Raw genomic sequence first — 13,701 nt, 5'->3', positions numbered from 1 at the left:
TGTTCTCGCTGTATCGCCGACCCGGAAGCCTGTCCGCTCCTCGCAGCAACGAGCCTCGCAACGTCCCGACCAATCAGAGCACACTGGGCTCACAGGGAGGGGGGGGGGGGGGCAGGAGCTCCAACAAGCCGTTTAGGACAGAGAGTGAATACACAGACTATACACCAGTGGTTCTCAAACTTTTTTCAATAATGTACACCCTTTGAAAAAAAAATGCAGCCAAGTACCCCCTGATCAGCGCAAAAACTATTTGTTAAGGAAAAATGCCTATATAAAGAGGTACAGTACAGCGCTGCACCATCAGTGTCTGATTTATTAAAACAACAACTTTGTAACTGAGAAACCCTTAAATGCTACATTTCAAATGTTTAATCCATCACTAAATTCATGGCAAACCAATTTTAACATCATGCAATAACACTAAGACGACATTAGTTGCATTGAACTGATCTTTTGAATAAGTTACTTAATGTAGTGAAACATGGGCTTGAGCTTCACTGAGGATCTTTGTCATTCTGACAGTGAGGCAACCTGCAGTTATTACACTCTGCCTTTTGAAATATGTGTAACTCTGTTCATATAAAACCCACACTGCTCAAACTTCCTTACTTTTCCCAAAATTGGTCTATTTATTCATTCATTTTGGGGCGTGGGGAATGAAGAGAAAAAATATATGAGCATTTTATGAGCATGGGATTTTGACCCCTCATTCCTCATATAAACATATGCATAATGCTGCACTATACTTTGCGGCCACAAGCCGTTGCCAAGCAACGCTTATTGTTTCGGTGTCCTTTGATAAGCAGGCAGTCATATAATTAACTAGAACTAGTTGGATCTGACAGATTTGGACTTAGACGCGAGTAAAGTCTAACCGGACGCGAGAGAGAGATCAGATCAGCTGCTGCTGACGGAGAACACGCAGCTCTGCATGATCACAGCTCCGTCGCTGTGACGGACCGTTGAGTGGAGCAAAAATAAATACACTAAGAGTTAGACCTAACACACTTAGCTTGTTTATCTACTCTGGAACAAGCTATACTAGTTATACATATATTTATTCTTTACTGTCGGGTCACTCATTACAGGTTCAGCGAGCTGCACGAGACTAACGGGCTGTCAGGAGAGGGAGAGGAAAAGAGAGCACCCCGTTTATTGTTCCCATTTTATTATCCAGAATTACTGTAGACTTTTGAATAAAGTAGCTCATCTACTATTAGTAGTTTGTTTAAATGCATTACTTATGTTGTTTTTTTCATTAACATAAAATAAATCTCACGTACCCCCTGCAGTACTGCAACGTACCCCTAGGGGTCCGCGTACCCCCATTTGAGAACCACTGCTATACAGAGATGCTGTGAGAAACCAATGTGAGTTTGGAACATTGAACAATGTAAATCTATTCTAGTAGACCTCAACAATGGAACTATGATCAGTAGAAATGGCCATGGACCTTTAAAATATAAATGTCACCTTGCATCAATTTATTTTGTCATAACAATCAATTGAGAGCTTGTTCAGGGTAGAAAAGTTTATTGGTATAAATATGCAAAAAGAAATTCATTTGAAGACTGCATGTTTATGATTGTTCTTCAAGCTGCTTCACAACATGGAAAGTTCAAGCAAACCTCGTTACACGGTGTACACAATTACGGTACATTTAAAAGTTTTTCGGCTGAAAATAGCAAACTTGATCATAACACAGAAATGTTCTAAGCGTACTGCTTTTGATTTGATTGACAGCTAGCAAACTTGAGAACACAGTTGGTCGAGCATTGTACAGCATTGATGATCGTGTTGACAACAGATACACAAGTATGATACCAAATGATGACAAAAATACTTATTACTAATGAATACAAACTCCTGAGACAATACTGTCACTGTAATACTGATACAAAGAGTAAAGAAATATTCTCCAGCTTCACAAGTATGCTGACTTGATTTTTTTAAATAGCAACATGCAAAAATAACAATAATAGCAACAAGGTCACTACAATACAAAGGACTAAGTTAAATATAACACTGAACAATGTTTGTTTCATGTGGCAGCCTTCTCTTTCTAATAGCCTGTCTGCCCCTGCCAGACCTAGTGCTAGAGATATGTATCCATATGTGCTGAAGAGGGCCTGTATGGGTTCTTCCAAATGGCCAGAAGCCTGTGGAGGAAAGGTAGTGCTTTCACGTGGCACACTTACTGTAGCAGCCATTGATCATTTCTTTTGGACGGGGTCATTGCATTGTCGGCTCCAAGTGCTTTATATTCACCATTCATTTGTATTCAGCGCATGTCTGGGAGCCTTGGTGTTTTCAAACTCGGCTAAAACATCATCTTTGCCTCAAGCTTTTGAAACATGTGGATGTTCTTCATATGCTTTGACAAACTGAGATGATACTGTGTAATATATATATGATCACAGGGTGAAACAGTTAGGTGTTGGACTGAGCTGCTCTCGCCCTGCTGGGCCCCTCTGATGGCCCACTGGGCTGGGCCTCTTCTGTCTGAGCAGAGGGGGTCTCTGAGCCTGTGTTACTGTCGCTGGACCCCTCCTCCATGGCTCCCTCTGGGACGCTCTCCTTGTCCTCCGATGCCCCCTCCTCGCTGCCTGGATGAGCCTCAACCTCTTCGGAGGATTTTGGCTTCCCTGAGTCAAGGAAACAAGAATATTAGGTTACAGGGGGCCTGAGCCTTTATTCAACATTCATCATTCTTGAGGTCCAGTACTGTCCAAAATACAAGTTTCTTTCTGAAATCAAAAGACTGGATTGCTAAATATCAAATGTGTGATGTCATCTTGTCTGGAATTGCTCAGGAAACAATGAATTGGAGAAGACACACTTTCAGTTTGGGAACTGAAGACACTCCAATAGAATAAAGCTTACTTGCGATGAAAAAGGAAATGACAGAATCCGTCTCCCATCGGCGCCTCTAAACTTTTTATTGATGAAAAGTTGGAAACTTAAGTCTCTGGTGTCTGGCTTTAAAAGCTCCAATACTGGAATTCTTACTTAAGGTGGATCAACATGACGGCCAGATAGCTCACCTTGTGTCTCTGTGCTGCTGGTGTCTGCTCCCTCGCCTTCTGTGTTGCCCCCTTCACTCAGAGGGTTTTTGGGCTTGCTGCCGTGTGTGGCACATACGTGTTTATCTTCTTCTGCTAAGACACAGCTGGGGGCCTCCCGTGCACCTCGGTCTCCTGCATCCTTCTCACGGTCTGCCATGCGTTTGCGGGCTGCCTCTTCTGCTGCTGAAATCTCTGTAGAGATCTTCTCCATGTCCACTTCCACCTTCATACAGCACAGCTTTAAAGCACAGCAACCGGGGAGTTCATTACATGTAGAATGGTGAAAGCAATTGCTGCACTCCTGAGCATCTATATGTGTTATTTGGAATAATGTTTTTTGATACTTACAAAATTATAGATTAAACATATATGGGCAAGTTTGAAAAACAATAAAACTTACGTATGTAACTAATGAGTTCTATAACCAGAGGTGGGAGAAGTACTCAGATCTTGTACTTAAGCAAAAGTAGAAGTACCAGAGTGTAGAAATACTCGGTTACAAGTAAAAGCCCTGCAATACAAATGTTACTGAAGTAAGAGTACAAAAGTATTCTCATCAAAATATAGTGAAAGCAGCGACAGTAAAAGTAGTCGTTGTGCAGATTGGTCCATTTCAGAATAATATATATGATATGTTTTATAATGATTGATCATGAAAGTGTTCTCAAAGCTGGTAAAGGTGCAGCTAGTTTGAATGACTTTGTATACTGCAGGGTAGCTGGTGGATTTAGTCCAGGTGGAACTAAAGTCTGATTCAACACTTGATTATATTTCACATCATTCATCCACATCTGTGAAGTAACTAAAGGTATTAAATACATGTAGTGGAGGAGAAGTACACCATTTAGTTTCTGAATTGTAGCGGAGTAAAAGTACAAATAGCAAAAAATGCAAATACTCAAGTAAAGTACAAGTCTCTCAAAATGGTACTTAAGTACAGCACTTGAGTAAATGCACTTAGTTACTTTAATAAAGGTTATCAAATGTCTTCTCACTCAGTGCGTGGGTGCTGTAAGTGTAAAGGCTAAATGGCGCCGCCTCCTGTGAGCAATTGACAGTGCATTTAACTGCACCGTGCTGCATCTCATTTCAAAACAACGGTTATTATGGGGCCACAAATTGTAAACGATGACAGCTATATGATTGCCAGAACATGTGGATGGAGTTAGCAGCAGCTGGTGGCTTAAGGCAGACGTAGACTGGCACACAACCAGAGCTGCAGTTAAACAAATGAGCTTGCGTGCGAGTAAGCGATGACCAAATTCAATGTGAAAAGATGCCGTACCCTTTTCAGCTCATTTGTGAACGACTCTGTGGCCTCGATGAATTTTCTTTTCTTGTCCTGGTGGCGGTCTTCGATCTGAAGCAACTCTGCCTCCAACTTTCTCTGACACGAAACACACAGGCACCGCGGTTATTACATTATTAAGCCCCAACTAACAATTACGTGAAGTATAGAAGACCTCATCATACCTGGTGTACCATCAAAGACTGGACCTGCCGTTTGAGGACTTGCATGCGAGCAGTGGTCACAACCGAGCGCACATCAGGGACCACGCTCTCACTGAGGATCTCGCTGATCAGACGGTGGTTGCGTTGGAAACGAGCTGCAGCCGAGTGCTTTGTAGAGAACCCGTCGTCGTAATCTGAAGACATAAAAAAGGAAATCGGCGTTTATTGTCTTTCATACACCTATGAGAGGCTAACACCATACACATCAAAATGATGCATACACTGCTATATCAGCGGAGTATGAACATGAGAGAGATACTGCTCAGAGTTAGAGTTAAGTACAGTCAAAATACATCCTTAAGCAAAGCAGAACCGTTATTGTAAGGTGAATGGGACAAGCCGTTAATTATGACGTAGAGTAGATTCAACTTGAGGGTAAGTGGACAATTTCAGGATGTAATCTGCAATTTTCATTCGTCCGCAAATGTTACTCTTTGCCTTAAATGTATACTTCACCGCCATTTAAATACGGGAGGATTTTTTGCAAATGGATTCAGAATAAAATATAGAGGCTAACAGTGATTAGTTCTGCCTAAATAACTGACTTGATGTTTAACAATGCCTTTGTTTCTGCTCTGTTATGATGTATGGAGAGAACTGTGTCCGTATGCAGTTCTCTCAGGTCTGTTCAGAGATGTCTAAAGAATTCACCTCCCAATCCAGGAGAGCACTGTATGGAAAACAATACAAATATCCTTTGTGCTTCAATTCAAGACAAGTTATGTAAATGACAGGGAATGTTGTTCTGGAAGTTCTTTTAGTATATATGTTATGGACGATCCACAAGAACATTTGATAGCACATCAACAGACCAAATGAGTGAATCTTATCCATCTCGATCTCTACTTTAGACACTACTATAATAGCTGTATTTAGAAATACATTTGATTGAAAGGACACGAGTTGTTTCTCAATCTGCACATTTATTTACCGGTTGCTTCCCCTTTTAAATGTGCACTTTCCACCAGTTAACACTATCACACGCCAGGCACTCCTTTTGGGCTTTGATGTGGCGAAACTTTGCTTGGCTTCCATCACCTGAACCCCTTGCTGCTGTGCACCCATGTGTGCACCCTGGAAACTTAAGTGCAGAGTGCAGAGTTGAAGGTTTCAAAAGGTGCTCATGCAGCTGGTATGTCACCACCACAACAGGAAACAGTCAGGGGAGGTAATACATTCTGAAGCTTCATTTATGGTCACAGATTCAGGGGTATTGAATCTGCTAATGTGTGGATATTTCACATTCTTTAACAATGTAATCTACATGCTTATTGTTGTAAATGTTAAGTGTTCGGCAAACATTTGTAATTTAGTCTGGCTGGTTAGTACTACTGAGTGAAAAATAATATATGGCAGCAGCTTCAAGTGGAACTCATTTGAGACTGTATTTATTAATAAAGCACAATCTGTAAGGTTATGCAGCCACCCGGAGAGCTACATCTTATTTAATCATTGACGTCGTGCAGTCTGTCTGACCGACTGACATTTTTATGGTCTGGGTGTTTCTAAATAGCCCTTGGTTTTATCTGTAGTTTTCCTGTACATCATTATCTTCCACTGTAACCCAGCCAGACCCCAGACAAGTATCATTTCCTTGAGGTGGGTGTAACTCAAACGTCTTCTTCTGCAATGATGTCTAAACCAATGCCAGGAATACCTACAATATGTAAACAGTTGGGAAAAACAAAGACACATGTTCCTTCATTTTGCAGATGAACAGCAGAAATGATATTTCAAATGGTAGCATAACCAGAAATCTTGGTTGTAGCAGAGTTGGAGGGGTTGGGGTAAGGGGAGATAATACAGTCTCTGGGTGTATGAACTGGCAACTCTGTGTGGTCGAGCTACAGTGATCACAGCTCTGTCATAGTGCTTTAAACCTTGGGAGCCAAAGCATTTAGTTGAGAGGCCTCACCATCTGGATCCTCCGCTGGCTGGATGCTCATGTACGGCTCGCCCTTGTCCAGCCTGGACTGCCTCTGCCGGCTCTCCTCCTCCTGAGCTGCCTCGGCCCGGCTCTTTGCAGTGACGTAGGCCAGGTAGGCTGGCGAGTTGTGATAGGCCTTCATACTCTCATTGTACTCAATCTACGGTGGAACAAAGAACAGGGATGACGAAGAAACAGAGATGGCAAGCAGACGAAACATGGACCCCTCGTTTAATAATAATGATCAGATAAAAGGATACAAAAGACTCATCAGTCTTATTTTCGTGAAGGTTCCTTCATTTTAAATCAACTGACAAAGTTAACTTGGCACACTGATTGACAGTAGTCCTCTATAGAAGATAAAACATATCTTTATTTACCGCTTTTGAAAGATTTCAAATACTGCATTAAACATTGCATTTCTGGGATTTTAGGAAATGTGTGCTTAGCCCTTACATCTCAGTGGTATCTTGTTTAAATATACAAGTTCTTTAAGTCTATTGACATGCTTCTTTATTGCAAGCTGGCTCCTTATTTCAATGACAAAATACAAGAATGTCAGCAAGCCACATTGACATGCGGGCCATTAATACAAAATACTGTTAGAAGGAAAGGAATGATGACCGGAGGGAACCACAACAGTATGGAGTCATGTGGAGATACATCTACTGGTCTACATTTACCACCCATCAGAATCAAAACCCAAAGACACCCCTTGTAAAACAACCAACCTTCTCTGCTTCGTAGTCATTCAAATAATCCTGTTTCTCCTCATCAGTGAGGTCCCTCCACATGCCACCGATTATCTTCCCAATTTCCCATAGCTTCAGATCAGGATTGGAGGCTTTTACTTGATCCCAAACCTGGTGATGAGAACCACACACGGGTGTGGGGTTGGGTTGGAGGTTCTTTAGGTGGGTATCTCTTAGCAGAGAGGTCACAAACCAGAGGAGGCCATGTGCTTTGACAAAGATGCTCTCTCAGTAAAGCCAGCACATTACAAGCTGCGCCAGTGCTATGAAATGAAGACTTCCTGTCTCTTGATGTATTTATATTTTGCTATGATTACATATTCACACAGCTAATACAAATATTAAGCATCACAATAAGTAAATGATTACTTAAACGCTAGGGTGTTTGAAAGAGTTGATGTCAGCTTAACATTTTGAAACAGTTTGACTAATGTTAACGCTCTGTGTGCCCATTAGTCCGAGTTTCATTTTAGTGTCATAATGTTTTTAATTAAATGTTTTAGTTAAATGCCTTGTAAAAAATGGGTGCAATGTTTACATTGGTTACTATGTGGCAAAGAATCGGTCAATAATATGTGCTCAAGCCAGCAATTTCACACTGTGTACTTACCTTACGACTATATCTCATATATGGCATCAATGGCTTATCAGGCGGCTTGGGTGGCTTTGGGATATTTATTCCAGAGGAGTTCTGCTGTAGAAAGAAAAAGAATCACACTAAGGCACGGTGACTGTAGCCTTATCTGGCAACCACTTAAACACTGCAAACAGGTTATGATGCTGGTGCATGGTAGGGATGGGAATTTGAAAGCAAATGTATATTAGAATATTCGACCCCGAAAAAAACGGTTAACCGATTAACCGAAATGTACATATCCTATAAAAGAAAAGTTGTTTACAAAAAAAAAAATACATTCAAATAAGTTTAGAAACCAAGTCGTATTGGTCAAATGTATTGAACTGGTGATCACAGTGTGAACAGTTGACAGCTATAGGCCTACAGCTTTCATGCTTAAAACATAACTTGGTTTTGAAATGAAAGAGGGATCAAACAACACGAACAACATAACGGGTCAGGGTAACGTAACCCTATTACAACAGAGATCAACCTATAACAGGGCCTATGCACAGAATGCAGCTATTCAATACTCATTCTTCTTTAAGAATATGAGCATGTCTACTCAGGGGAGAGGCGGGTGCGGAGGCGATTCACAATCAGGCCAGCTGTAGAGAAGACCCTCTCAGCTGGAATTTGGGCATAAGAGTCTGCGTGATCTGCGTGTAGGGAGGGGCAGCAGCCATATCGTTAGCTAGAACTAGCTAGATCTGATGGATTTGGACATAAACGCGAGTGAAGTATAACCGGACGCGAGAGAGAGAGAGATCAGCAGCTGCAGCTCTGCCCGCTGTGAGGGACCGGTGAGCGGAGCAAAACACACCTTTAGACCCAACACATTTAGCTATGGCACTGTCGTATACATTGAATTATTCAATTTCATCATATGTAATCAACTTAGGCACCCCTCCCAAAAAACAAAGATTACAATACAAATATTCATAACTCATATTCGAATACCTGAATCATTTCGAATAGTCGATTAATCGTTCCCATCCCTAGTGCATGGTTGTGTAATTTGACATAAAGCTATATGAAAATGAGAACTTCTAATGCAATTTTAAATAAAATGCATCATTTTGTATCACTTCCATTAAAATAATAGAATATCAAATCAAATCAAGTTTTATTTATATAGCACATTTATAAGCGATTTTTGGTCGAGCCAAAGTGCTGTACATATAATAAAAATAGCCTACAGTAGGCAAGGCAAGTTTATTTATATAGCACCTTTCAACACAAGGCAATTCAAAGTGCTTTACAAAAAACGAAAGACATTAAGAAAATGGCATTTAAAATCAGTCATTAAAAAGAAAAGATAATAAAAGTAGAGACACTTTACAGCAAATACAACAGCACAGATTGTTCAGAATATCAGTATGAGAAAAACGACACCCTCTGTCCTTAGACCCTCTGTCCTTAGACCCTCTGTCCTTAGACCCTCACATCGTACAAGGAAACACTTCCAGAGAAAACCCACAGTTTAAAGGGAACATGGGAGAAACCTCAGGGAGAGCAACAGAGGAGGGATCCCTCTCCCAGGACGGACAGACGTGCAATAGATGCCGTGTGTAAATCCAAGAGATAATACATTTTACAGCATATAGAGCGAATGTTAGGAAATGCATGAGTCTGTAATAAGAAGATGAATCCACGAGGAAGAATAGTATAGGAACGAGACCTAAAACCCCCAAATAAGTTATTTGACCTCTTCCGTTCCCTCTCCTCAAATTAAATGTTGTTTGAATGTGATTTTAGGTAGAGGCCTGAAAAAAGTTCTGTAATACTGTTTGTTTTGTTTTGTTTTTTATTTTATTTCCATTTATTTGGATTATTATCTTTTTTTAACTTATTGTTTGTTATTGAGTTTGCAACTTGTGGATCACTTAATAGAATGATTTGACAAATAATCTAAATGTTATATCATTACTATGTGAATCCAAAAAAAGATAAAAGCTTAAAAATACAAACTCATGTGGTTAACCCAAGCGTAAGAGTTTTTGTTGTTCCACAACATAAAATACGTCAGTAAATACCTCACACATGAATGTCCAAAGCTTTTAAGTGTCATACAAATGGGGGATGCTAACAAGTTAATTAATAAGACTACAAAACATCATCACGCTGCACATTAGCCGGCCTTAGCTTAGCGCAGCCATGTGACCGTGATTCGATTTTTACTTCATGCAATAACCTTAACGCTTCAAAAACCATAAAAGTGGCGTAAGAATCATAAGTGTGTTTGCCACATAGCTTGTTTTATACAATACTCCAAAATCCAATGTCTCTGTTTAGAGAGCCCTTGTGATGTTAACTTCCAGGTTGGCCTATACAAATACGTCAGAACTGCACCACTCTCTGTTTGGAAGTGGGGTTGACTGAATTATTACAGTACATGGTGATCAACCAAGTTCAAGGAGAACCAGCACATCATCTAAGCCAAAGGCTAGGGGCAACAGCAACACTTATTTTAGCCCCCTTAGAAAACCCACATCAGTTTAAGTGTTCACTTTCCACTTGCCCTTTCTGTCAGACAGCCCTTTCTGATGGGGAACTGAAGCCAAGGATCTCTTCAAATCCAGAATGCTGGAGTTGCTGGTCTACCACTGCCTAATACATTTATTTTCGATCATTCAGATTTTTTTATAGGGTTAGTTTATATTTACACAATAACACAAACAAACGTACTGATCAAGGCAGAAGTAGACGAGCAACTCCAATGTTCTGGTAAAGTTACAGTTTGCACAGCTTCAGTTAGCAGTCACAATGGGCTGTCTGACAGCAGTGGTACAAATATTCTAAATATAGTGTCCGCTTAAATTGATCCTCATTTTCTTTGGTGGCTAAAATGTGTTTTGCTGATGTCCTTGTCCACACAGTGTTTCAGCTCATACAACCCTCGGAAATATCCCTTTACCTTGATTTCATTAAAGACAGTTTGAGGCCATGCTCGAGTTGGGAATCCTAGAGAGTACAATGAAATAGCGCTGACAATGAAAACAAGTGAACTAAAATCGAACTAAAGCTGAGATTTTACGATAATGCCATTATCACAGGAAGCTGGCCGCAGCTTGCATGCAGCGACTAAATTACTGCTCAGCAGCCACAACGATGCAGTGAGTACCATGGCAACACTGATGGCATGGGTTACTTTACATGGCTGTCAGAAATGCAGACTTTGAAAGGCAGGTGGTGTTAGAATGCACACAGATGGACTGTAAGCCAGCCTGCACTGTGATGGAGACAGCAGAGGGAGTTTAGGGTGACATGCATAAAAGGATTCATCCGCAAGAGAATGAGTTAGGCTTTTCATACTGACTATTCTGCAGCAGATGCTCTTTGAACAGAGGAAATGCTCAAATATATCTGATCTCTTTTGCAAAGCAAGGTCAATCTTATGAAAGCTCTAAGATATGTCTGCAATGTCTTTCTTTGACTAAGCAAGTGGACTGTTGAGTGTTATGTCAAACTTAACTTGAACTGTCACAGGGTTTCATTTCTACATTTGGATCGGCCTGACATTTTTGGGCACCTTGTTTTCTCTGTGCTAATATTCTTACCGTTACCCGACTGTTGCTGCTTTGGCTTCCTCCCAGTCTGTAGTTGTTGTAGGCCAGATGGCTGTATGGGTTGTACCCTACAAACCCGGAACTGTTGGAAATTTGCTGATGGAAATAGATGAGAATATGAATGAGAAATGACAGTAAAGAAGTCAAAACAAATGACAAAAAATGTAAAGAAACCAATAAAAGAAGCAGGAACATTAAGGAAACTTGCATTCATGCTGAGGCTATAAGGAAGTCATCTTTCAAAAGCAGTTATGTACCACAGGTTGTGCATTCAACAAAAAAGCTGAATCTTTGAAAAACATATTTTAAACATCTATTAAAAGCGTGTTCTGGAATGAAGTTTCAAACCGCAACATCATATTAACGCGGGAAACCAAGATACTATATGGTGTTATTTAGAAAGTCTTACTGTTGTAGGGGCAGGAGGGGGGGGCGGGGCATGGGATGGCCTCTCTGTTGTCAAAGGAAAGGTCCAAAGGAAACATCAGCATTAGTCCAGTAAAACAGCAGGTCATTTCCAGTTCTCCAACTTTAGTCTTAGCTATTCTCCAGTGATGTCTTCTAAAAAAAACTGTATTACTAAGTGAAATTAATAACATTTAGACCTTACTCAATTTGCAAATAATTGATAAATAAATTGTTATTATTAAGTGCTATGATATATCACTTAACATGGGAACAGCAGGTCTGATGTATTTGAGGTTTTATTATCATCAGAAAGCTCAGCTAGGCAAAACACTCAGATCCTTACTTGACATCTTTGCAGTGAGGAGGAGGTATCAGTCTATTCCAGTCATGAGCTCTGTAATAAACACATTTCACATTAGTATGATATAATTGTGTGTGTAGTAATGAGATGTATCGTGTGGACAAGGTGTTTCATACAGAACACAAAACAAAGAGATGCAGATGAGGACGCTGGCCAGAAACAACGTTAGCTCAACGTTACTCTGATAGGGCAGACTGTCGGATAACGGTATTACTTGCAAGCCATTCATGGACAACGTTCATTTTCATTTAGGTCGTACGAAATGCCAAATAACTATTTGGATATTGTAATAGAGGAAATAGCGCTGGTAGTTGGCGTTAGTATACTGACTGGTATAGTGCTGCAACGTATCCATCAAGCTTACGTTAGCATGTATCCATGCAGCTAGTTCTGTGAGCTAGCCACTGCTATGTGTTAGCTAAGTTAGCTAGTGAGCAGCCGGCGGCGTTAGTTAACCTGCGCCATTTAAACCGTAATGTATCAGCAGCTATGTGTTGGATACTGTGTCATTAGATTGACTAATCAATTCCCTTAACGTTAGCTGGTCTGGTTACTTAGCTTAGCTACCTACATGAGAGGAAAATGACATATCTTAGCAGGCAATGTCAACTTAAACGAACACATCTGAAGATGTGTACACATTACCATTGATTAAATGGTAACAAGCAAGCATGTTTACTAGAGTAATGGCAGGAAAACTCACCCTAAAGTCCCCACCACGGCTGTGGCTTGGACGGTGAAGGCTAACCCACCTAGCACCCAGATTCAGTCCCCACAAAACACGAATGAAATGGGGTCCACTCGCAGATTCCTGTAGAATCTTCCAGAATCGCACCCCCACCCTCTGCTCATTCCAGCTGTGCCTTGCCGCGATGCTGTTACTCATCGCACTGAGCTGTCACAGCTCGGCTCTCACTTATTCATAGAGCAGCAGAAACGTCTTTCCTCGATAACTGGCATCCCATTCAGAGAAAAGAGAATGTAACATTACAGTGCAGCTAAATAAGATTTCACATTTTACCTTCAAACATAGTAGGCTACAGTTACATGTTTACTCTAAATTGTATAAAAGCAAAAGCACAAAACGGCGGGTGTAAAATGTGCCATTTTCAGTTTACTCCAAGTTAGTTTCTTAAAAGTCACAATCTCAGCCTTTAAATGTATTAAAACATGTTGGAATTATGCATTATGTCACCATAACGTAAGTTGCATTAGGACGGCTTCACGGGCCACTAAGCTTTTGACAAAATCAAGGTTTCCTTATTCACCGCTCCCTTGTTGTGAGAACTGAAATACTTTGCATTCTTGTTCACATTGTTTGAGAGCCGCCCCCAGGTCAATAGTTGTAATAGTGTAGTCCCTAAAGATAACAATCCAAAGCCTGTAGGATTTAGCCTACATCTCTGTCCATTCAACCTGAATAGTACTTCTTTTGGATTTGTTAATTGATTGTGTTCATTGTGACCCCGTTTCTTTCTGGTTACACTGCAC

The 13,701-nt window shown here is 40.6% G+C and overlaps 2 protein-coding genes across 4 annotated transcripts in view; one reads left to right on the top strand and one right to left on the bottom strand.

Annotated features, from left to right (window-relative positions):
- LOC117562505 (zinc finger protein Aiolos-like) overlaps positions 1 to 13,701 on the top strand; it is a 65,784-nt gene that overhangs the window by 11,180 nt on the left and 40,903 nt on the right. The gene's annotated exons all lie outside the window — the stretch shown is intronic.
- Positions 1,517 to 13,168, bottom strand: LOC117562503 (SWI/SNF-related matrix-associated actin-dependent regulator of chromatin subfamily E member 1-like). 3 transcript variants are annotated; one of them, XM_034240338.1, is made up of 11 exons: positions 12,914 to 13,168; positions 12,193 to 12,243; positions 11,851 to 11,894; positions 11,433 to 11,537; positions 7,867 to 7,950; positions 7,236 to 7,367; positions 6,493 to 6,664; positions 4,539 to 4,711; positions 4,351 to 4,452; positions 3,045 to 3,303; positions 1,517 to 2,645 (listed from the first exon to the last, which is right to left on the bottom strand). In XM_034240338.1, exons 2-11 carry the CDS (start codon positions 12,197 to 12,199, stop codon positions 2,431 to 2,433), a joined length of 1,293 nt encoding a protein of 430 aa, XP_034096229.1. In that variant the 5' UTR covers positions 12,200 to 12,243; positions 12,914 to 13,168; the 3' UTR covers positions 1,517 to 2,430. The 3 variants fall into 3 exon arrangements, with proteins under 3 accessions (XP_034096229.1, XP_034096231.1, XP_034096230.1); XM_034240340.1 differs by having other exon boundaries at positions 3,045 to 3,288; XM_034240339.1 differs by having other exon boundaries at positions 7,867 to 7,947.

Source organism: Gymnodraco acuticeps, unplaced genomic scaffold (genome assembly GCF_902827175.1).
Source record: "Gymnodraco acuticeps unplaced genomic scaffold, fGymAcu1.1, whole genome shotgun sequence".
Lineage (NCBI taxonomy): Eukaryota > Metazoa > Chordata > Actinopteri > Perciformes > Bathydraconidae > Gymnodraco > Gymnodraco acuticeps.
Note: the sequence above shows the minus strand (reverse complement) of the source record. Positions and strands in the feature narration are given on the sequence as shown.

What these genes read in the sequence shown, in the direction of transcription:
- LOC117562503 (XM_034240338.1), bottom strand. An exon ending in CCCCTCCTGCCCCTACAACA is followed by an intron (nt 11,538 to 11,850) that starts GTAAGACTTTCT and finishes TATTTCCATCAG; the next exon opens with CAAATTTCCAACAGTTCCGG. An exon ending in GCAGCAACAGTCGGGTAACG is followed by an intron (nt 7,951 to 11,432) that starts GTAAGAATATTA and finishes TTCTTTCTACAG; the next exon opens with CAGAACTCCTCTGGAATAAA.